Here is a 24,875-nt window from a genome sequence, read left to right as displayed (position 1 = left end):
CCCATTTTTTCCCATTATTTCCCCAATTTTTCTCTCATTATCTCCCCCATTTTTCCACCAATTTATCCCAGTTTTTTCCCCAATTTTTCCCCATTTTCCCCCATTTTTCCCTCCATTTTTCTCTGTTTTTCACATGATTTTCACCCTTTTTCCCCCATTTTTACCCCATTTTTCCACCGATTTTCCCCATTTTTCCACCGATTCTCACCCAGTTTTTTTCCCCTAATTCCCCCATAATTCCCCAAATGATTTCCCCCCAAATTTTCCCAAAATCCCCACTTTTTCACCATTTTCCTGGGCGAATCTGGACGCCTCCAGGAAGGTCACCTCCCTCTCCCCCTCCAGGTCCTTCTTGTTCCCGCAGAGGATGATGACGATGTTGGGACTGGCCAAGGTCCTGGCGTCTGTCAGCCACTGTGCCAGCGCGTTGTACGTCTCCCTGCTGGGATTTTGGGGTGAGAAACCCCAAAAATGGGGAAAAACAAAAAAAAAATGGAGAAAATCGGTGAAAAAATGGGGAAAATACGACAAAAAAATGGGAAAAAACCGCGAAAAATGGCGAAAATCGACACAATGACGTCATCAATGAGCACAGTGATGTCACACTTAGAGCGTTGTACGTCTCCCTGCTGGGATTTTGGGGTGAGAAACCCCAGAAATGGGGAAAAACAAAAAAAAAATGGAGAAAATCGGTGAAAAAATGAGGAAAATACGACAAAAAATGGGAGAAAAGTCATAAACTTGCATAAATCTACAGTGATGTCATCAGTGATGTCATACTAAGCATGTTGTAGGTTTCCCTGCTGGGATTTTGGGGTGAGAAACCCCAAAAATGGGGAAAACCAAAAAAAAAATGGAGAAAATTGGTGAAAAAATGGGGAAAATAGGAAAAAATTGCAAAAAAAATGACATTAAGTCACATAAAGCTACAGAGTGATGTCATCAGTGACGTCATACTAAAGGCATTGTAGGTCTCCCTGCTGGGGTTTTGGGGTGAGAAACCCCAAAAATGGGGAAAAACAAAAAAAAATGGAGAAAATCGGCGAAAAAATGGGGAAAATACGACAAAAAATGGGAAAAAACCGCGAAAAATTTGCATAAAATGACACAATGACGTCATCAATGAACACAGTGACATCACACTTAGGGTGTTGTACGTCTCCCTGCTGGGGTTTTGGGGTGAGAAACCCCAAAAATGGGGAAAAACAAAAAAAAAATGGAGAAAATCGGTGAAAAAATGAGGAAAATACGACAAAAAATGGGAAAAAACCGCGAAAAATGGCGAAAATCGACTCAGTGACGTCATCAATGAACACAGTGATGTCACACTCAGCACATTGTGGTCTCCCTGCTGGGGTTTTGGGGTGAGAAACCCCAGAAATGGGGAAAAACAAAAAAAAAATGGAGAAAATCGGCGAAAAAATGGGGAAAATACGACAAAAAATGGGAGAAAAGTCATAAATTTGCATAAACCTACAGTGATGTCATCAGTGACGTCATACTGACAGCATTGTACGTCTCCCTGCTGGGATTTTGGGGTGAGAAACCCCAAAAATGGGGAAAACCAAAAAAAAAAATGGAGAAAATCGGTGAAAAAATGGGGAAAATACGAAAAAATTGCTTAAAAAATGACATTAAGTCACATAAAGCTACAGAGTGATGTCATCAGTGACGTCATACTAAAGGCATTGTAGGTCTCCCTGCTGGGATTTGGGGTGAGAAACCCCAAAAATGGGGAAAAACAAAAAAAAAATGGAGAAAATCGGCGAAAAAATGGGGAAAAGATGACAAAAAATGGGAAAAAATGACACAAATTTGCCTAAAACTACAAGATGATGTCATCAGTGACGTCATACTAGGGGCACTGCAGGTCTCCCTGCTGGCGTTTTGGGGTGAGAAACCCCAAAAATGGGGAAAAACAAAAAAAAAATGGAGAAAATCGGTGAAAAAATGGGGAAAATACGACAAAAACCACAAAAAAATGGCGAAAATCGACACAATGACGTCATCAATGAGCACAGTGATGTCACACTTAGAGCGTTGTACGTCTCCCTGCTGGGATTTTGGGGTGAGAAACCCCAGAAATGGGGAAAAACAAAAAAAAAATGGAGAAAATCGGTAAAAAAAATGAGGAAAATATGACAAAAAATGGGAAAAAACCACGAAAAATGGCGAAAATCGACACGACAACATCAATTAACATGGTGACGTCACACTTAGGGCGTTGTACGTCTCCCTGCTGGGATTTGGGGTGAGAAACCCCAAAAATGGGGAAAAAGAAAAAAAAAAAGGAGAAAATCGGCGAAAAAATGGGGAAAATATGACAAAAAATGGGAAAAACCCGCGAAAATCGACACAATGACATCATAAATGAACACAGTGATGTCACACTTAGGGCACTGCAGGTCTCCCTGCTGGGATTTTGGGGTGAGAAACCCCAAAAATGGGGAAAAACAAAAAAAAAAGGAGAAAATCGGCGAAAAAATGGGGAAAATGTGACAAAAAATAGTGAAAAAATGACATAAAGTCGCATAAACCTACAGAGTGATGTCATCAGTGATGTCATACTAAGCATGTTGTACGTCTCCCTGCTGGGGTTTTGGGGTGAGAAACCCCAGAAATGGGAAAAAAAAAAAAAAAATGGAGAAAATCGGCGAAAAAATGGGGAAAATATGACCAAAAATGGGAAAAATCGCGAAAAATTTGCATAAAATGACACAATGATGTCATCAATGAACACAGTGATGTCACACTTAGGGCACTGCAGGTCTCCCTGCTGGGGTTTTGGGGTGAGAAACCCCAAAAATGGGAAAAAAAAAAAAAATGGAGAAAATCAGTGAAAAAATGGGGAAAATACGACAAAAACCACCAAAAAATGGAGAAAATCGACACAATGACAACATCAATGAACACAGTGATGTCACACTCAGCACATTGTGGTCTCCCTGCTGGGGTTTTGGGGTGAGAAACCCCAAAAATGGGGAAAAACAAAAAAAAAAATGGAGAAAATCGGTGAAAAAATGGGGAAAATACGACAAAAAAATGGGAAAAAAACGCGAAAAATGGCGAAAATCGACACAATGACGTCATCAATGAACACAGTGATGTCACACTTAGGGCACTGCAGGTCTCCCTGCTGGGGTTTTGGAGTGAGAAACCCCAAAAATGGGGAAAAACAAAAAAAAACGGAGAAAATCGGTGAAAAAATGGGGAAAATACGACAAAAAATGGGAGAAAAGTCATAAATTTGCATAAATCTACAGTGATGTCATCAGTGATGTCATACTCAGCGCGTTGTACGTCTCCCTGCTGGGGTTTTGGGGTGAGAAACCCCAAAAATGGGGAAAAACAAAAAAAAAATGGAGAAAATCGGTGAAAAAATGGGGAAAATACGACCAAAAATGGGAGAAAAGTCGTAAATTCGCACATAACGACAGGGTGATGTCATCAGTGACGTCATACTGAGGGACTTGGAGGTTTCCCTGATGGAATTTTGGGATTGGGAATTGAGGTTGGAATCCCAAAAATGCAGAAAAACAAAAAAAACTGGAGAAAATGGGTGAAAAAATGAGGAAAATATGGAAAAAAATGGGAAAAAAACGCAAAAAATTCACGTAAAATGACACGATGACGTCATCAGTGACCATGGTGACGTCACACCGAGGGAGCTGGAGGTTCCCTGGGTGGAATTTCGGGATCGGGAAAGAGGTTGGGATTGATGGGAATCCCCAAAAAAATGCCCAAAAAAATGCCCAAAAATGAGAAAAAAACGTCCTAAACCCGTGTGGTGACGTCATCGATCCCCAGGGTGACGTCACACGGCGATCGATGACGTCACAGCGCACCACTGCTGACGTCACAGTCCTGCCTGGTGACGTCACACCCGTGTCGATGACGTCACAGACAGACCCAGTGACGTCACCCGCCAAATCTATGACGTCATACGCCTGCGTGGTGACGTCACGCACCTAGTGATGATGTCACAGGACCCTCTGATGACGTCACGTTTATGCCCAGTGACGCCACGCACCGAATCGATGACATCACACGCGCCGGTGACGTCACAGACCCGCCCGATGACGTCACAGACCCGACTGATGACGTCACAGACCCGCCCGATGACGTCACAGACCCGCCCGATGACATCACAGACCCGCCCGATGACGTCACAGACCCGCCCGATGACGTCACAGACCCGCCCGATGACGTCACGCGCCGACCGATGACGTCACAGACCCACCCAGCGACGTCACAGCGCCGCCCGACGGCGTCACGGACGCTACGGGTGACGTCACGCGTCAATCGATGACGTCACAGGCTCGCCCGGCGACGTCACACGCCGGACCGACGACGTCGCGGGTCCGTTAATGACGTCATAGACCTGCCCGATGACGTCACACACACACACACACACACGCGCCTTCATCCGGTGACGTCACAGCTCCGCCCGGCGACGTCACGAACCCAACAGGGTGACGTCACACGCCAGGGGATGACGTCACGGGCGCGCCTGGCTGCGTCACGCCCACCGATGACGTCACAGAGCCTCCCAGTGACGTCACACATGTCGATGACGTCACAACCCTGCCAGGTGACGTCACACACAGCCCCCAATGACGTCACAGGCGCCAAGCGATGACGTCACACGCCAAGCGATGACGTCACAAGCCAACCGATGACGTCACGCAGACGGATATGGGATCGATGACGTCACTCGGCAGGTGATGATGACGTCAGAGCTCACCTGGTGATGTCATAGACCAGCAGAGCTCCTGCGGCTCCTCTGTAGTAGCTGCGAGTGACTGACCTGGAAATGGGGAGAGAAATGGGGAAATTGGGAAAAGTGACAGTGGGGAAAATAACGGGGAAATAATGGGGAAATAATGGGGAAATAATGGGGAAAATAATGGGGAAAATAATGGGGAAATATGGGGAAATATGGGGAAAAATGGGAAAAATGGGGAAAAAATGGGGAAAAAATGGGAAATAATGGGAAAAATGGGAAAAATGGGGAAAAAATTGAGGAAAAATCAGAAAAAAATGGGGAAAAAATGGGGAAAAATCGGAAAATATGGGAAAAAATGGGGAAAAAATGGGAAAATATGGGAAAAATGGGAAAAAATGGGAAAAATGGGAAAAAATGGGAAAAAATGGGAAAATATGGGAAAAATGGGAAAATATGGGAAAAATGGGAAAAATGGGAAAAAATGGGGAAAAAATGGGGAAAAATGGGAAAAAATGGGGAAAAAATGGAAAAAACGGTGAAAAAATGGGAAAAAATGGGAAAAATGGGAAAAATGGGAAAATATGGGGAAAAAATGGGGAAAAATGGGGGAAAAGTGGGAAAAAAATGGGAAAAATGGGGGAAAAATGGGGGAAAATGGGGAAAAAATGGGAAAATATGGGAAAATGGGAAAAATGGGGAAAAAATGGGGAAAAAAATGGGAAAAATGGGGAAAAAATGGGAAAAATGGGAAAAATGGGGAAAAAATGGGAAAAATGGGAAAAATGGGGAAAAAATGGGAAAAATGGGGGAAAAAAATGGGGAAAATGGGGAAAAAATGGGGAAGAAATAGGAAAAATTGGGGAAAAATTGGGAAAAATGGGAAAAATGGGAAAAAAATTGGGAAAAATTGGAAAAAATGGGAAAAAAATGGGAAAAATGGGAAAAATGGGAAAAATGGGGAAAATGGGGAAAAATTGGGAAAAATGGGGAAAAAATTGAGGAAAAATCAGAAAAAAATGGGGAAAAATTGGGGAAAAAATGGGAAAAATTGAGGAAAAATTTGAAAAAAAATGGGGAAAAATGGGGAAAAAATGGGGAAGAAATGAGAAATAATCAGAAAAAATGGGAAAAAATGGGGGAAAAATTGAGGAAAAATCAGAAAAAAATGGGGAAAAATCAGGGAAAAATGGGGAAAAGTGGGAAAAAGAATGGAAAACTGGGGAAAAAATGGGAAAAAATGGGAAAAAATGGGGAAAAAATGGGGAAAAATGGGAAAAAATTGAAGAAAAATCAGAAAAAAAGGTGAAAAAATGGGAAAAAATTGAAGAAAAATCAGAAAAAAATGGGGAAAAATTGGGGAAAAAATGGGAAAAATGGGGAAAATGATGGAAAAGGATGGAAAAATGGGAAAAAGGATGGAAAAATGGGGAAAAAATGGGAAGAAATGGGGAAAAATCAGGAAAAAAATGTGCAAAATCTGAGAAAAATGAGGAAAAAATGGGAAAAATCAAGAAAAATGGGAAAAAATGGGGAGAAAATGGAGGAAAAATCAGAAAAAAATGGGAAAATCAGGGAAAAATGAGGAAAAAGTGGGAAAAATGATGGAAAACTGGGAAAAAATGGGGAAAAAATGGGGAAAAAATGGGGAAAAATTGGGAAAAATGGGAAAAAATGGGGAAATATGGGGAAATATGGGGAAAAATGGGGGAAAAAATCAGAAAAAAATGGTGAAAAGATGGTGGAAAAAATGGGAAAAATGAGGAAAAATGGGGAAAAGTGGGATAAATGATGGAAAAGTGGGAAAAAGGATGGAAAAATGGGGAAAAAATGGGGAAAAAATGGGAAAAAATGGGGAAAAAATGGGGAAAAATGGGGAAAAAATGGGGAAAAATCAGAAAAAACGGGAAAAAATGGGAAAAAATTGAAGAAAAATCAGAAAAAACGGTGAAAAAATGGGAAAAATTTGAAGAAAAATCAGAAAAAAATGGGGAAAAATTGGGGAAAAAATGGGGAAAAAATCAGAAAAAAATGGTGAAAAGATGGTGAAAAAAATGGGAAAAATGAGGAAAAATGGGAAAAATGAGGAAAAATGGGGAAAAGTGGGAAAAAGGATGGAAAAGTGGGAAAAAGGATGGAAAAGTGGGAAAAAGGATGGAAAAATGGGGAAAAAATGGGAAAAAATGGTGAAAAATGGGGAAAAAATCAGAAAAAATGGTGAAAAATGGGGAAAAAATGGGAAAAATGAAAAAAATGGGGGAAGTGGGAAAAATCAGGGAAAAATGGGACAAGTGGGAAAAAAATTGGGAAAAAATGGGGAAAAAATGGGGAAAAAATGGGGAAAAAATGGGAAAAATGAGGAAAAATGGGGAAAAGTGGGAAAAAGGATGGAAAAATGGGGGAAAAATGGGAAAAATGGGGAAAAAATGGTGAAAAAATGGGAAAAAATGGTGAAAAATGGGGAAAAAATGGGAAAAATGAGGGAAAAAAAGGGGGAAGTGGGAAAAATGATGGAAAAGTGGGGAAAAATGGGGAAAAATGGGGAAAAATGGGGAAAAATCAGAAAAAACGGGAAAAAATGGGAAAAAATTGAAGAAAAATCAGAAAAAACGGTGAAAAAATGGGAAAAAATTGAAGAAAAATCAGAAAAAAATGGGGAAAAATTGGGGAAAAATTGGGAAAAATGGGGAAAATGATGGAAAATGATGGAAAAATGGGGAAAAGGATGGAAAAATGGGGAAAAGTGAACTGACCTGAACCTCTCCTGGCCAGCTGTGTCCCAAATCTGCAGTTTGACAGTTTTGCCTCCAACGTTGACGACTTTGGAGCCAAACTCCACCCCAATGGTGTGGTTGGAATCCTGCTTGACTGGGAGAGAGGAAATTCCCAAAAAAAAATCGGGAATTAGGGGAGGAAATGGAAAAAATGATGAAAATTCCCGAAAATTTGACCCAAAATCGCGAATTTTGATGAAAAAAATCACCCAAAAATGGCCAAAAAACCCCAAAATGAAATGAATTTTTTTCCGAATTCCCAAAAGCAATTCCCCCAAATCCTCAGAATTCCCAAAATTCCTGAAAATTTCCCAAATTTCCCCCAAAATCCCAAATGCTGATTAAAAAATGACTCTAAAAATGCAAAAAAACCCCAAAAAACCCAAATTTTTTTTTGAATTCCCAGGAAATTCCACCCAAAAAAATCGGGAATTATGGGGTTAGAAATGGGAATTTTGGGGAAATTGAAAAAAAATGGAAATTCCCAAAATTTGACCCAAAATTGAGAATTTTTATGGAAAAAAACACCCAAAAAATGGCGAAAAAAAAGCAAAAAAACCCCAAAAGTTTTTGAATTCCCAGGAAATTCCCAAAAAAAAATTGGGAATTATGGAGGAAAATGGAAAAAATTATGAAAATTCCCAAAATTTGACCCAAAATCGCGAATTTTTATGAAAAAATAACCCAAAAATGGCCAAAAAAACCCCAAAAATTCCCATTTTCTTTTTAATTAAATAAGAAAAAATCCCAGAATTCCCAAAATTCCCCAAATTCCCAAAAATTCCCCCAAAAAATCCCAAATGGCAATAAATGAAACACCCAAAAAAGGCAAAAAAAGCCCCAAAAAAAGCCCCAAAAATACCCCAAAAAAAGGTTAAGATTCCCAAAAAATTCCCCAAAATTCCCAAAAAACTCCCAAATTTCCCCCAAAATCCCAAATGCTGATTAAAAAATGACCCTAAAAATGCAAAAAAACCCAAAAAACCCCAATTTTTTTTGAATTTCCAAGAAATTCCACCCAAAAAAATTGGGAATTGTGGGGTTAGAAATGGGAATTTTGGCGAGAATTGAAAAAAAATGGAAATTCCCGAAATTTGACCCAAAATTGAGAATTTTTATGAAAAAAACACCCAAAAAATGGCGAAAAAAATGCAAAAAAACCCCAAAAGTTTTTGAATTCCCAAGAAATTCCCCAAAAAAAAATTGGGAATTATGGGGAGGAAATGGAAAAAATGATGAAAATTCCCGAAAATTTGACCCAAAATCGTGAATTTTGATGGAAAAATAACCCAAAAATGGCCAAAAAAACCCCAAAAATTCCCATTTTCTTTTTAATTAAAGAAGAAAAAAATCCCAGAATTCCCAAAATTTCCCCAAATTCCCAAAAATTCCCCCAAAAAATCCCAAATGGCAATAAATGAAACACCCAAAAAAGGCAAAAAAGCCCCAAAAAAAGCCCCAAAAATACCCCAAAAAAATGTTAAGATTCCCAAAAAATTCCCCAAAATTCCCAAAAAATTCCCAAATTTCCCCCAAAATCCCAAATGTTGATTAAAAAACGACTCTAAAAATGCAAAAAAAGCCCCAAAAAACCCCAATTTTTTTGAATTCCCAAGAAATTCCCAAAAAAAATTGGGAATTATGAGGGGAAATGAAAAAAATGATGAAAATTCCCGAAAATTTTACCCAAAATCACAAATTTTTATGAAAAAAACCACCCAAAAAATGGCGAAAAAATGCAAAAAAAGCCCAAAAGTTTTTGAATTCCCAGGAAATTCCCGAAAAAAAATTGGGAATTATGGGGAGGAAATGAAAAAAATGATGAAAATTCCCAAAAATTTGACCCAAAATCGCGAATTTTGATGGAAAAAATCCCCCAAAAATGCAAAAAAAACCCCAAAAAAACCCCAATTTTTAAATAATTCCTGGCAAATTCCCGAAAAAAATTGGGAATTATGGGGGGAAATGGAAAAGTGATGAAAATTCCCAAAATTTGACCCAAAATTGAGAATTTTTATGGAAAAAAACACCCAAAAAATGGCGAAAAAAACGCAAAAAAACCCCAAAAGTTTTTGAATTCCCAAGAAATTCCCGAAAAAAAATTGGGAATTATGGGGAGGAAATGGAAAAAATGATGAAAATTCCCGAAATTTGACCCAAAATCGCGAATTTTTATGAAAAAATAACCCAAAAATGGCCAAAAAACCCCAAAATGAAATGAAATTTTTTTTTAATTCCCATTAAAAATTCCCCCCAAATCCTCAGAATTCCCAAAATTCCTGAAAATTCCCAAAAGTTTCTCCAAAACCCCAAATGCTGATTAAAAAATGACCCTAAAAATGAAAAAAAATCCCAAAAAAACCCCAATTTTTTTTGAATTATCAAGAAATTCCACCCAAAAAAATTGGGAAAATGAGGTTAGAAATGGGAATTTTGGGGAAATTGAAAAAAATGATGAAAATTTTTTAAAAATGGGAGAAAATTCCAATAAAAAAGGGTAAAAAAAGCTCATAGAAAACCCCAAAAATTGTGTTTTAAATTAAAAAAAAAATTCCCCTGAGCTCAGAATTCCCAAATCCCCCAAAATTCCCCAAAAATTCCCAAAAATCCCCAAAAATCCCCAAATGCCAATGAAAGGAATAACTAAAAAATGCAAAAAAAAGGGCAAAAGTCACCCCAAAAATCACCCCAAAAATGTTTAAAATTAAAAAAAAAAATCCCGAAAAATTCCCCCAAAATTCCCAAAGCCCAGAATGGCCAAAAAAACCCCAAAATTCCCCCAAAATTCCCAAACAGTGATGAGAGAAACACCCAAAAAATGCAAAAACAAAAGTGAAAAAAAACCCCAAAAAATCAAAAATTGTTGAAAAATTCACCCCAAAAAAAATTCCCAAAAATCCCCAAAAAATCCTCAAAAATTCCCCAAAAAATCCTCAAAAATTCCCCAAAAAATCCTCAAAAATTCCCCAAAAAATCCTCAAAAATTCCCCAAAAATCCTCAAAAATTCCCCCAAAAATTCCCACAAAAAATTCCCCAAAAAATCCTCAAAAATTCCCCAAAAAATCCTCCAAAATTCCCCAAAAAATCCTCAAAAATTCCCCAAAAAATCCTCAAAAATTCCCCAAAAAATCCTCAAAAATTCCCCAAAAAATTCCCACAGAAAATTCCCAAAAAAATCCTCAAAAATTCCCCAAAAATCCTCAAAAATTCCCCAAAAAATCCTCAAAAATTCTCCAAAAATCCTCAAAAATTCCCACAAAAAATTCCCCAAAAATCCTAAAAAATTCCCCAAAAAATCCTCAAAAATTCCCCAAAAAAATTCCCACAAAAAATCCTACAAAATCCCCCAAAATGACTCAAAATCCTAAAAAATCCCCCAAAATCCTAAAAAATTCCCCAAAAAATCCTAAAAATTTCCCAAAAAATCCCGAAAAATCCTAAAAAATTCCCCAAAAAATCCTAAAAATTTCCCAAAAAAATTCCCACAAAAAATTCCCCAAAAAATCCTCCAAAATTCCCCAAAAATCCTCAAAAATTCCCCAAAAAATCCTCAAAAATTCCCCAAAAAATCCCCAAAAATTCCCCAAAAAATTCCCCAAAAAATTCCCCAAAAAATCCCCCAAAAAATCCTCCAAAATTCCCCAAAAAATCCTCCAAAATTCCCCAAAAAATCCTCCAAAATTCCCCAAAAAATCCTCCAAAATTCCCCAAAAATCCTCCAAAATTCCCCAAAAAATTCCCACAAAAAATTCCCCAAAAAATCCTCAAAAATTCCCCAAAAGATTCCCACAAAAAATTCCCCAAAAAAATCCTCAAAAATTCCCCAAAAAATTCCTCAAAAAATTCCCCAAAAATTCCCAAAAAAATCCCAAAAAATCCTCAAAAATTCCCCAAAAAATCCTCAAAAATTCCCAAAAAATTCCCCCAAAAATTCCCCAAAAAATCCTCAAAAATTCCCCAAAAAATTCCTCAAAAATTCCCCAAAAAATCCCCAAATTCCCAAAATCCTCAAAAATTCCCCAAAAAATTCCCACAAAAAATTCCCCAAAAAATCCTCAAAAATTCCCCAAAAAATCCTCCAAAATTCCCCAAAAATCCTCAAAAATTCCCCAAAAAATCCTCAAAAATTCCCCAAAAAATCCTCAAAAATTCCCCAAAAAATTCCCACAAAAAATTCCCCAAAAAATCCTCAAAAATTCCCCAAAAATCCTCAAAATTCCCCAAAAAATCCTCAAAAATTCCCCCAAAAATCCTCAAAAATTCCCCCAAAAATCCTCAAAAATTCCCCAAAAAATTCCCCAAAAAATCCCCAAAAATTCCCACAAAAAATTCCCCAAAAAATCCTCAAAAATTCCCCAAAAATCCTCAAAAATTCCCCAAAAAATTCCCACAAAAAATTCCCCAAAAAATCCTCAAAAATTCCCCAAAAAATCCCCAAAAATTCCACAAAAAATTCCCCAAAAATACATCAAAATTCCCCAAAAAATCCTCAAAAAATCCCCAAAATCCTCAAAAATTCCCCAAAAAATCCTCAAAAAATTCCCCAAAAAATCCTCAAAAATTCCCCAAAATCCATCAAAAATTCCCCAAAAAATTCCCAAAAAATTCCCCAAAAAATCAAAAATTCCCCAAAAAATCCCCAAATTCCCCAAAATCCTCAAAATTCCCCAAAATCCTCAAAAATTCTCCCAAAATCCTCAAAAATTCCCCAAAAATTCTAAAATTCCCAAAAATCCTCAAAAATTCCCCAAAAAATCCTCAAAATTCCCCAAAAATCTCAAAAAATTCCCCAAAAATCCCCAAAAATTCCCCAAAAATCCTCAAAAATTCCCCAAAAAATTCCCACAAAAAATTCCCCAAAAAATCCTCAAAAATTCCCCAAAAAATCCTCAAAAATTCCCAAAAAATCCTCAAAAATTCCCCAAAAAATTCCCACAAAAAATTCCCCAAAAAATCCTCAAAAATTCCCCAAAAAATCCTCCAAAATTCCCCAAAAAATCCTCAAAAATTCCCCAAAAATCCTCAAAAATTCCCCAAAAAATTCCCACAAAAAATTCCCCAAAAAATCCTCAAAAATTCCCCAAAAAATCCTCCAAAATTCCCCAAAAATCCTCAAAAATTCCCCAAAAAATCCTCAAAAATTCCCCAAAAAATCCTCAAAAATTCCCCAAAAAATTCCCACAAAAAATTCCCCAAAAAATCCTCAAAAATTCCCCAAAAAATCCTCAAAAATTCCCAAAAAATCCTCAAAAATTCCCCAAAAAATTCCCACAAAAAATTCCCCAAAAAATCCTCAAAAATTCCCCAAAAAATCCTCCAAAATTCCCCAAAAAATCCTCAAAAATTCCCCAAAAATCCTCAAAAATTCCCCAAAAAATTCCCCAAAAAATTCCCCAAAAATTCCCCAAAATTCCCCAAAAAATTCCCCAAAAAATCCTCAAAAATTCCCCAAAAATCCTCAAAAATTCCCCAAAAAATTCCCACAAAAAAATCCCCAAAAAATCCTCCAAAATTCCCCAAAAAATCCTCAACAATTCCCCAAAAAATCCCCAAAAATTCCCACAAAAAATTCCCCAAAAATCCTCCAAAATTCCCCAAAAAATCCTCAAAAAATCCCCAAAAAATCCTCAAAAATTCCCCAAAAAATCCTCAAAAATTCCCCAAAAAATCCTCAAAAATTCCCCAAAAATCCTCAAAAATTCCCCAAAAAATTCCCACAAAAAATTCCCCAAAAAATCCTCAAAAATTCCCCAAAAAATCCTCAAAAATTCCCCAAAAAATCCTCAACAATTCCCCAAAAAATCCTCAAAAATTCCCCAAAAAATCCTCAAAAATTCCCCAAAAAATCCTCAAAAATTCCCCAAAAAATTCCCACAAAAAATTCCCCAAAAAATCCTCAAAAATTCCCCAAAATATTCCCACAAAAAATTCCCCAAAAAATCCTCAAAAATTCCCCAAAAAATCCTCCAAAATTCCCCAAAAAATCCTCAAAAATTGCCCAAAAAATTCCCACAAAAAATTCCACAAAAAATCCTCAAAAATTCCACAAAAAATCCTCAAAAATTCCCCAAAAAATCCTCAAAAATTGCCAAAAAAATCCTCAAAAATTCCCCAAAAAATCCTCCAAAATTCCCAAAAAATCCTCAAAAATTCCTCCAACCCCCAGAATTCCCAAAACCCCCAAAATTCCCCAAAATTCTCCCAAAATCTCAAATGGCAACCCAAAATATCACCCAAAAAATGCAAAAAAAAGCAAAAGAAAAGCAAAAAAACCCCCAAAATTCAGCCCAAAAAAATCCAGAAAAATTCCCAAAAATTCCCAAAAAATTCCCCAAATTCCCCCAACCCCCCAGTATTCCAGAAATTCCCCAAAAGATTCCCAAAAATTCCCCAAAATCCCAAATGCCAACACAAAAAAACCGCAAAAAAAGGGAAAAGAAACCCCAAAAATGCAAAAAAATATCCAGAAAAATTCCCAAAAATTCCCCAAAAATTCCCAACAATTCCCCAACCCCTCAGAATTCCCGAAATTCCCAAAATTCCCAAATATTGATTGAAAAACCACCCAAAAAAGGCAAAAAAAGCAAAAAAATAAAGCAAAAAAAACCCCAAAAATGCCCCCCAAAAATTCAGAAAAATTCCCAAAAATTCCCAAAAAATTCTCCAAAATTCCCCAAACCCCCAGAACTCCCAAAACCCCCCAGAATTCCCAAAAAAATTCCAAAAAATTCCCCAAAATCCCAAATGGCAACAAAAAAAAAAAAACCAAAAAAAAGCAAAAAAAAGCAAAAAAAGCAAAAAACCCCAAAAAATGCCCAAAAAAATTCCCAAAAATTCCCAAAAAATCCCCCAAATTCCCAAAAATCCCCAAAAATTCCCCAACCCCCCGAAATTCCCAAATATTGATTGAAAAAACACCCCAAAAAAGCAAAAAAAAAGCAAAAAAAAAAGCAAAAAATAGCAAAAAAAACCCCAAAAATGCCCCAAAAAAATTCCCAAAAATCCCAAAAATTCCCAAAAAAATCCCCAAACCACCAGAATTCCCCAAACCCCCCAAAATCCCCAAAATTCTCCCAAAATCTCAAATGGCAACCCAAAATATCACCCAAAAAATGCAAAAAAAAAGCAAAAGAAAAGCAAAAAACCCCCAAAATTCAGCCCAAAAAAATCCAGAAAAATTCCCAAAAATTCCCAAAAAATTCCCAACAATTCCCCAACCCCCCAGCATTCCCGAAATTCCCCAAATTCCCGAGTTTCACCCACACTTGCTCTCGATGAAGTGGTGCAGCAAGCAGGACTTGCCGGTGCCGGCGCTGCCGATCACCAGGAACTTGAACAGGAAATCTGCCAAAGAATTCCAGAAAAATTCCCAAAAAATTCCCCAAATTCCGGTTAGGGAACTGGGAATGGGCAGGAGTTGGGTTTAGGGGTTTTGAAATTCAGGAAAATTCCCCAAAATTTCCTTTAGAAACTCAGAAATTTCCCAAAATTCTCAATAGAAACCCCAAAGTTCCCAAAAATTCCCAACAGAAAATCCCAAAATTCCCAAAAAAATTCCCAAGAAAGACACCAAAAATCCCAAAAATTCCCAATAGAAACTACAAAATTCCCAATAGAAAACCCAAAATTCCCAAAAAATTCCTTCAGGGATCCTGAAATTCCCAAAAATTCCCAACAGAAACTCAAAAATTCCCCAAAATTCCCAATAGAAACTCAAAAATTCCAAAAATAAACTGAAAAATTCCTCAAAATTCCCAAAAGAAACCCCAAAGTTCCCAAAATAATTCCCAAGAATTCCCAAGAAATCCCAAGAAAGACACCAAAAGTCCCAAAAATTCCCAATAGAAAACCCAAAATTCCCAAAAATTCCCAACAGAAACCCCAAAATTCCCAAAAGAATCCCAAGAATTCCCAAGAAATCCCAAGAAAGACACAAAAAACCAAAAAATTCCCAATAGAAACTACAAAATTCCCAACAGAAAACCCAAAATTCCCAAAAACTTCCTTTAGGGATCCTGAAATTCCCAAAAATTCCCAACAGAAACCTCAAAATTCCCAAAAGAATCCCAAGAAAGACACCAAAATTCCCAAAAATTCCCAATAGAAACTCAAAAATTCCCCAAAATTCCCAACAGAAACCCCAAAATTCCCAAAATAATTCCCAAGAATTCCCAAGAAATCCCAAGAAAGACACCAAAAGTGCCCAAAATTCCCAACAGAAACTCAAAAATTCCCCAAAATTCCCAATAGAAAACCCAGAAATTCCCAAGAATTCCAAATAGAAATTCAAAAATTCCCAAAAATTCCCAACAGAAACCCCAAAATTCCCAAAATAATTCCCAAGAAATCCCAAGAAAGACACCAAAATTCCCAAAAATTCCCAATGGAAACTCCAAATTTCCCCAAAATTCCCCCAATTCCGGTTAGGGAACTGGGAATGGGCAGGAGTTGGGTTTAGGGGTTTTGAAATTCCTGAAAATTCCCCAAAATTCCCTTTAGAAACTCAGAAATTCCCAACAGAAACTCAGAAATTCCCAAAAGAATCCCAAGAATTCCCAAAATAATTCCCAAAAATGACAAAAAAACCCCAAAAATTCCCAATAGAAACTCAAGAATTTCCCAAAATTCCCAATAGAAACCCCAAAATTCCCAAAAACTTCCTTTTTTGGATCAGGGATCCTGAAATTCTGAAAAATTCCCAATAGAAACTCAAAAATCCCCAAAATTCCCAAAAGATTCCCAAGAAAGACACCAAAAATCCCACAGAAACTCAAAAATTCCCCAAAATTCCCAACAGAAAACCCAAAATTCCCAACAGAATCCTAAAAATTCCCAATAGAAACTCAAAAATTCCCAAGAATTCCCAACAGAAAACCCAAAATTCCCATTAGGAACACGAAATACCCAAAAATTCCCAGTAAAACCTCAAAAATTCCCTACACAGACCCTAAAATTCCCAACAATTCCCAATAGAAACTCAAAAATAGCCCAAAATTCCCAATAGAAACTCCAAAATTCCCCAAAATTCCCTGATTTTTGGTTAGGGAACTGGGAAAGGGCAGGAGTTGGGTTTAGGGATCTTGAAATTCCTGAAAATTCCCAGGTTTGGAAGGAAAAATTCCCAAAATGCCACTTTAGGAATTCAAAAATTCCCAAAAATTCCCAAAAGAATCCCAAGAATTCCCAAGAAATCTCAAGAAAGACACAAAAAATCCCAAAAATTCCCAACAGAAAATCCAAAATTCCCCAAAAATTCCCAATAGAAACCAAGAAATTCCCAAAATTCCCAATAGAAACTCAAAATTTTCCCAAAAGAATCCCAAGAATTCCCAACAAAAAACCCAAAATTCCCCGAAATTCCCAATAGGAACTCAAAAATTCCCAATAGAAAACCCAAAATTCCCAAAAATTTCCTTTACTGATCCTAAAATTCCCAAAAATTCCCAACAGGAATGCAAAAATTCCCAAAATTTCCCAACAGAGAATCCAAAATTCCCTCTAGGGATCCCAATGATTCCCAAAAAAACCCAAAATTCCCAAAAATTCCCAACAGAAACCCCAAAATTCCCAAAATTTCCCTATAAGGAACCCAAAATTGCTTATGGAAACCCCAAAATTCCCTTTAGGAACCCAAAAATTCCCAACAGAAACCCAAAAATCCCCTCTAGAGATCCCAAAATTCCCAAAAAATTCCCAACAGAAACTCCAAAATTCCCAAAACTTCCCTCCAAGGACCCCAAAATTGCTTCTGGACACCCCAAAATTCCCTTTAGGAACCCAAAAATTCCCAATAAAAACTCCAAAATTCCCAAAAATTCCCTATAAAGATCCCAAAATTTCCTATAGAGATCCCAAAATTCCCAAGAATTCCCAACAGAAACCCCAAAATTCCCAAAATTTCCCTCCAAGGACCCCAAAATTGCTCATAGGGACCCCAAAATTCCCTTTAGGAACCCAAAAATTCCCAAAAAAACCTCAAAATTCCCAAAAATTCCCAATAAAAACTCCAAAATTCCCAAAAATTCCCTATAAAGATCCCAAAATTTCCTATAGAGATCCCAAAATTCCCAACAGAAACCCCAAAATTCCCCAAATTTCCCTCCAAGGACCCCAAAATTTCCCAATAGAAACCCCAAAATTCCCTTTAGGAGCCCAAAATCCCCAAAAATTCCCAATAGAAACTCCAAAATCCCCAAAAATTCCCAATAAAAACTCCAAAATTCCCAAAAATTCCCTATAAGGACCCAAAATTCCCAATAGAAATCCCAAAATTCCCCAAAATTCCCTATAAGGACCCAAAAATTCCCAATAGAAACCCCAAAATTCCCAAAAATTTTCCTCCAATGACCCTAAAATTGCTTCTAGACACCCCAAAATTCCCTTTAGGACCCCAAAAAACCCAAAAATTCCCAATAAAAACTCCAAAATTCCCCATATGGATCCCAAAATTCCCCAAAAATTCCCATAAAGACACAAAAATTCCCAAAAAAGTCCCAATAGAAACCCCAAAATTTCACAGCAGAAACCCCAAATTTCCAAAATTTCCTACAGAGATCCCAAAATTCCTAACAGAAACCCCAAATTCCCAATAATTTCCAACAGAAACCCCAAAATTCCCAATAATTTCCAACAGAAACCCCAAAATTCCCAATAATTTCCCAATAGAAACCCCAAAATTCCCAAAATTTCCCTCCAAGGACCCCAAAATTGCTTATGGAAACCCCAAAATTCCCTTTAGGAACCCAAAAATTCCCAAAAAACCCCAAAATTCCCAAAAATTCCCAATAAAAACTCCAAAATTCCCAAAAATTCCCTATAAAGATCCCAAAATTTCCTATAGAGATCCCAAAATTCCCAATAGAAACCCCAAAATTCCCAAAAATTCCCTACAAAGATCCCAAAATTTCCTATAGAGATCCCAAAATTCCCAATAGAAACCCCAAAATTCCCAAAATTTCCCTCCAAGGACCCCAAAATTGCTCATAGGGACCCCAAAATTCCCTTTAGGAACCCAAAAATTCCCAATAAAAACTCCAAAATTCCCAAAAAATTCCCTATAAAGATCCCAAAATTTCCTATAGAGATCCCAAAATTCCCAATAGAAACCCCAAAATTCCCCAAATTTCCCTCCAAGGACCCCAGAATTTCCCAATAGAAACCCCAAAATTCCCTTTAGGAGCCCAAAATCCCCAAAAATTCCCAATAAAAACTCCAAAATTCCCAAAAATTCCCAATAAAAACTCCAAAATTCCCAAAAATTCCCTATAAGGACCCAAAATTCCCAATAGAAATCCCAAAATTCCTCAGCATTCCCTATAAGGACCCAAAAATTCCCTCCAGGGACCCCAAAATTCCCAAAAATTGTCCTCCAATGACCCTAAAATTGCTTCTGGACACCCCAAAATTCCCTTTAGGACCCCAAAAAACCCAAAAATTCCTATAAAAACCCCAAAATTCCCCATATGGATCCCAAAATTCCCCAAAAATTCTCCATAAAGACACAAAAATTCCCAAAAAAGTCCCAATAGAAACCCCAAAATTTCACAGCAGAAACCCCAAATTTCCAAAATTTCCTACAGAGATCCCAAAATTCCTAACAGAAACCCCAAAATTCCCAATAATTTCCCAATAGAAACCCCAAAATTCCCAAAAAATTCCCAACAGAAACCCCAAAATTCCCAATAATTTCCCAACAGAAACTCCAAAATTCCCAAAATTTCCCTCCAAGGACCCCAAAATTGCTCATAGGGACCCCAAAATTCCCTTTAGGAACCCAAAAATTCCCAATAAAAACTCCAAAATTCCCAAAAATTCCCAATAAAAACTCCAAAATTCCCAAAAATTCCCAATAAAAACTCCAAAATTCCCAAAAATTCCCTACAAAGATCCCAAAATTTCCTATAGAGATCCCAAAATTCCCAAAAAATTCCCAACAGAAACCCCAAAATTCCCAAAATTTCCCTCCAAGGACCCCAAAATTTCCCAATAGAAACCCCAAAATTCCCTTTAGGAGCCCAAAATCCCCAAAAATTCCCAATAAAAACTCCAAAATTCCCAAAAATTCCCAATAGAAACTCCAAAATCCCCAAAAATTCCCAATAAAAACTCCAAAATTCCCAAAAATTTCCTACAAGGACCCAAAATTCCCAATAGAAATCCCAAAATTCCTCAGAATTCCCTATAAGGACCCAAAAATTCCCTCCAGGGACCCCAAAATTCCCAAAAATTTTCCTCCAATGACCCTAAAATTGCTTCTGGACACCCCAAAATTCCCTTTAGGACCCCAAAAAACCCAAAAATTCCCAATAAAAACCCCAAAATTCCCATATGGATCCCAAAATTCCCCAAAAATTCTCCATAAAGACACAAAAATTCCCAAAAAGTCCCAATAGAAACCCCAAAATTTCACAGCAGAAACCCCAAATTTCCAAAATTTCCTACAGAGATCCCAAAATTCCTAACAGAAACCCCAAATTCCCAATAATTTCCCAACAGAAACCCCAAAATTCCCAAAAAATTCCCAACAGAAACCCCAAAATTCCCAATAATTTCCCAACAGAAACTCCAAAATTCCCAAAATTTCCCTCCAAGGACCCCAAAATTGCATACAGGGACCCCAAAATTCCCTTTAGGACCCCAAAAATTCCCAATAAAAACTCCAAAATTCCCAAAAATTCCCAATAAAAACTCCAAAATTCCCAAAAATTCCCTACAAAGATCCCAAAATTTCCTATAGAGATCCCAAAATTCCCAAAAAATTCCCAACAGAAACCCCAAAATTCCCAAAATTTCCCTCCAAGGACCCCAAAATTTCCCAATAGAAACCCCAAAATTCCCTTTAGGAGCCCAAAATCCCCAAAAATTCCCAATAAAAACTCCAAAATTCCCAAAAATTCCCAATAGAAACTCCAAAATCCCCAAAAATTCCCAATAAAAACTCCAAAATTCCCAAAAATTCCCTATAAGGACCCAAAATTCCCAATAGAAACCCCAAAATTCCTCAGAATTCCCTATAAGGACCCAAAAATTCCCTCCAGGGACCCCAAAATTCCCAAAAATTTTCCTCCAATGACCCTAAAATTGCTTCTAGACACCCCAAAATTCCCTTTAGGACCCCAAAAAACCCAAAAATTCCCAATAAAAACTCCAAAATTCCCCATCTGGATCCCAAAATCCCCTAGAGAGATCCCAAAATTCCCCAAAATTTCCCATAAAGACACAAAAATTCCCAAAAAAGTCCCAATAGAAACCCCAAAATTTCACAGCAGAAACCCCAAATTTCCAAAATTTCCTAGAGAGATCCCAAAATTCCTAACAGAAACCCCAAATTCCCAATAATTTCCCAACAGAAACCCCAAAATTCCCAAAAAATTCCCAATAGAAACCCCAAAATTCCCAAAATTTCCCTCCAAGGAGCCCAAAATTGCTCATAGGGACCCCAAAATTCCCTTTAGGAACCCAAAAATTCCCAAAAAAACCCCAAAATTCCCAGAAATTCCCAATAAAAACTCCAAAATTCCCAAAAATTCCCAATAAAAACTCCAAAATTCCCAAAAATTCCCTATAAAGATCCCAAAATTTCCTATAGAGATCCCAAAATTCCCAACAGAAACCCCAAAATTCCCCAAATTTCCCTCCAAGGACCCCAAAATTTCCATATAGAAACCCCAAAATTCCCTTTAGGACCACAAAATCCCCAAAAATTCCCAATAAAAACTCCAAAATTCCCAAAAATTCCCAATAAAAACTCCAAAATTCCCAAAAATTCCCTATAAGGACCCAAAATTCCCAATAGAAACCCCAAAATTCCCAAAAATTTTCCTCCAATGACCCTAAAATTGCTTCTGGAAACCCCAAAATTCCCTTTAGGACCCCAAAAAACCCAAAAATTCCCTCTAAAGACTCAAAAATTCCCAAAATTTCCTACAGAGACCCCAAAATTCCCCATCTGGATCCCAAAATCCCCTACAGAAACCCCAAAAGCCCCCAAAAAAATCCCCTATGGAAACCCCCAGACCCCCAAAATCCCATAAAATCCCCATAAATCCCCCAAAATCCCCTATAGAAACCCCAAAATCCCCTACAGAACCCCCAAAATCCCCTATAGAAACCCCAAAATCCCCTATAGGAACCCCAAACCCCCATAGAAACCCCAAAATCCCCTATAGAACCCCCAAATCCCCTATAGAAACCCCAGAACCCCAAATCCCCCAAAACCCTATAAAATCCCCCAAATCCCCACAGATCCCCTATAGAAACCCCAAAACCCCCTGTGAGGACCCCAAACACCCTATAGAAACCCCAAAATGCCCCCAAACCCCATCAATCCCCCAAAATCCCTACAGAAACCCCAAATCCCCCATAGAAACCCCAAAATCCCCATAGAAACCCCCAGAGCCCCAAAATCCCCAAAACCTATAAAACCCTACAGAAACCCCAAATCCCCACAGATCCCCTATAGCTCCCAAATAAAAACCCCAAATCCCCTATAGAAACCCCAGACCTCCCCAGGACCCCCAAACCCTATAAAACCCCTATAGAAACCCCCAAACCCCCAGAGAAACCCCAAATCCCCTATGGAAACCCCAAAAACCTATAGAAACCCCAAATCCCCTATGGAAACCCCAAAAACCTATAGAAACCCCAAATCCCCTATGGAAACCCCAAAAACCTATAAGGACCCCAAAATCCCCTATAGATCCCCCATAGAAACCCCCCAAAAAAACCCCAGACCTCCTATAGAGACCCCAAATCCCCAAATCCCCCAAAACCCTATAAACCCCCCAAAGATCCCCTACAGATCCCCTATAGAAACCCCAAATCCCCTATAGAAACCCCAGAGCCCCCAAATCCCCCCAAAACCCCCAAAGATCCCCTATAGAAACCCCAAATCCCCATAGAAACCCCAGTCCCCCAAATCCCCTAAATCCCCTATAGAAACCCCAAAATCCCCTATAGAAACCCCCAGAGCCCCCAAAATCCCCCAAACACCTATAAAATCCCTACAGAAACCCCAAATCCCCACAGATCCCCTATAGCTCCCAAAAAAAACCCCAAATCTATAGAAACCCCAGGACCCCAAACCCTATAAAACCCCTATAGAAACCCCAAATCCCCCAAAACCCCCAGAGAAACCCCAAATCCCCATGGAAACCCCAAAAAACCTATAAGGACCCCAAAATCCCCTATAGATCCTCCATAGAAACCCCAAAAAAAAAACCCCAGACCCCCTATAGAGACCCCAAATCCCCCAAAACCCTATAAAACCCCCAAAGATCCCCTACAGATCCCCTATAGAAACCCCAAATCCCTATAGAAACCCCCAGTCCCCCAAATCCCCCAAAATCCCCCAAAGATCCCCTATAGAAACCCCAAAACCCCTGTAAAGACCCTAAATCCCCTATAGAAACCCCAGACCCCTACAGAAACCCCCAGAACCCCAAATCCCCCAAAACCCTATAAAATCCCCCAAATCCCCTATAGAAACCCCCAAAACACCCTGTAAGGACCCCAAAATCCCCGTAAGGACCCCAAACCCCCTCGAGAAACCCCCAAATCCCCTATAGAAACCCCCAGACCCCTGCAGAAGCCCCCAGACCCCCAAATCCCCCCAAACCCCATAAAAACCCCACAAATCCCCTATAGTTCCCCTATAGCTCTCCATTCCCACCGTAGGTCTCGGACATGCTGGAAGCGGGCCGGGAAACAAGATGGCGGCGCCCAGGGAGAGCTACTTCCGGTGTCTCTGCGCATGCGCGGGGCGGGAGTGCCAGGAGATGGGCGTGGCTTGGGGAAGGGGGCGTGGTTTGGGGAGGGCGGGAAACGCGTTTGGAAGGGGGCGTGGCTTGTGAAGGGCGGGAAACGTGAGGTGAAAGCGGCGGGGCTTAGTGAGGGGGCGTGGCTTAGGAGAAAATGGCCTAAAATGGGGGAAAAATGACCTAAAATGAGGAAAAAATGACCCAAAATGGGAGGAAAGTGATACAAAATGGGAGAAAATGGCCTAAAATGGGAGAAAAATGACCTAAAATGAGGAAAAAATGATCCAAAATGGGAGGAAAGTGATACAAAATGGGAGAAAATGGCCTAAAATGGGGGAAAAATGATCGAAAATGGGAGAAAAATGACTCAAAATGGAGAAAAATGACCCGAAAATGGGTGAAAAATGACCGAAAATGGGAGAAAAATGACCCAAAATGGGAGGAAAATGACCCAAAATGGGTGGAAAATGACCGAAAATGGGAGGAAAATGACCCAAAATGGCCTAAAATCTGAATTAAAGGCATCCAAATGGTCTAAAATCAGCCAGAGGGAATTAAATGACCCAAAGTAGCCTAAAATCTGAAATTAAAGACTCCAAAGGAGCCTAAAATTGGCAAGAGAGGCTTAAAATCACCCTAAATGGGCCTAAAATGTGAAATAAAGGCACTCAAAGGGGACTAAAAGCAGCTGAAAGAGCTTAAAATCATTTAAAATGGGACTAAAATCACCCAAAATGGGGTGAAAATCTGAAATAAAAGCACTCAAAGGGGACTAAAATCAGCCAAAGGGGCCTAAAATCACCCAAAATGGGCCTAAAATTTAAAATAAAATGACCCAAAAGGCCCTAAAATCACCCAAAGTCGTCCAAAATCACCCAAAATCGCCCAAAATGGGCCTAAAATCTAAAATAAAAATACCCAAAGGGGTCTAAAATCACCCAAAGTGGCCCAAAATCACCCAAAATGGGCCCAAAATCCAAAATAAAAGCAGCCAAATGAGCCTAAAATTAGTCACAGGAGCCTAAAATCACCCAAAATGGGCCTAAAATTTAAAATAAAATTACCCAAAGGACCCTAAAATCACCCAATGTGGCCCAAAATCACCCAAAATGGGCCTAAAATTTAAAATATAAAGACCCAAAAGGCCCTAAAATCATCCAAAGTAGTCCAAAATCACCCAAAATCGGCCTGAAATCCAAAATAAAAGCATCCAAAGGGGCCAAAAATCACCCAGAGAGGCTTAAAATGGGACAAAAGGGGCCAAAAATCACCCAAAAGGGGCTTAAAATCGGAAATTAAAGCAGCCAAATGAGCCTAAAATTAGGCAAAGGAGCCTAAAATCACCCGAAATGGGCCTAAAATCCAAAATAAAAATACTGAAACGGGTCTGAAATGACCCAAAGTGGCCCAAAATCACCCCAAATGAGCCTAAAATTTAAAATAAAAACACCCAAGAGGCCCTAAAATCACCCAAAATGGAGCTATAATTGTGGGGGTGCGGCGGCCCGATGCTGCAGATCCCGAGTCCCCGAGGCCGGCGGTCGGCGTAATCCACGGGGACGCTGCCGAGGATGCCATCGCCTGGGACTCGGAGGAGGCCGGGCCGTAAACCGCTCTCT

General features: G+C 38.6%; 1 protein-coding gene across 1 annotated transcript; it reads right to left on the bottom strand.

The window, feature by feature from the left end:
• Positions 1–222: 222 nt before the first annotated feature.
• Positions 223–23,220, bottom strand: LOC146423976 (ras-related protein Rab-4B-like). Its single transcript, XM_085044004.1, has 5 exons — positions 23,169–23,220; positions 14,762–14,842; positions 7,477–7,591; positions 4,745–4,807; positions 223–439 (listed from the first exon to the last, which is right to left on the bottom strand). The coding sequence occupies exons 1-5, from the start codon at positions 23,182–23,184 to the stop codon at positions 223–225; spliced, it is 492 nt and encodes a 163-aa protein (XP_084900130.1). The 5' UTR covers positions 23,185–23,220.
• Between the last annotated feature and the right edge of the window lie 1,655 nt (positions 23,221–24,875).

The sequence above is a fragment of the Lichenostomus cassidix genome, unplaced genomic scaffold (genome assembly GCF_008360975.1).
Source record: "Lichenostomus cassidix isolate B80296 unplaced genomic scaffold, HeHo_3.0 HiC_scaffold_35, whole genome shotgun sequence".
Lineage (NCBI taxonomy): Eukaryota > Metazoa > Chordata > Aves > Passeriformes > Meliphagidae > Lichenostomus > Lichenostomus cassidix.
This window is presented reverse-complemented; position numbering and strand designations above follow the sequence as displayed.

Coding starts and splice junctions, on each gene's coding strand:
- LOC146423976 (XM_085044004.1), bottom strand. Junction 7,592..14,761: donor CCACTTCATCGAGAGCAAGT/GTGGGTGAAACT, acceptor CCTCTCTCCCAG/TCAAGCAGGATTCCAACCAC. Junction 440..4,744: donor CTGGTCTATGACATCACCAG/GTGAGCTCTGAC, acceptor AAATCCCAGCAG/GGAGACGTACAACGCGCTGG.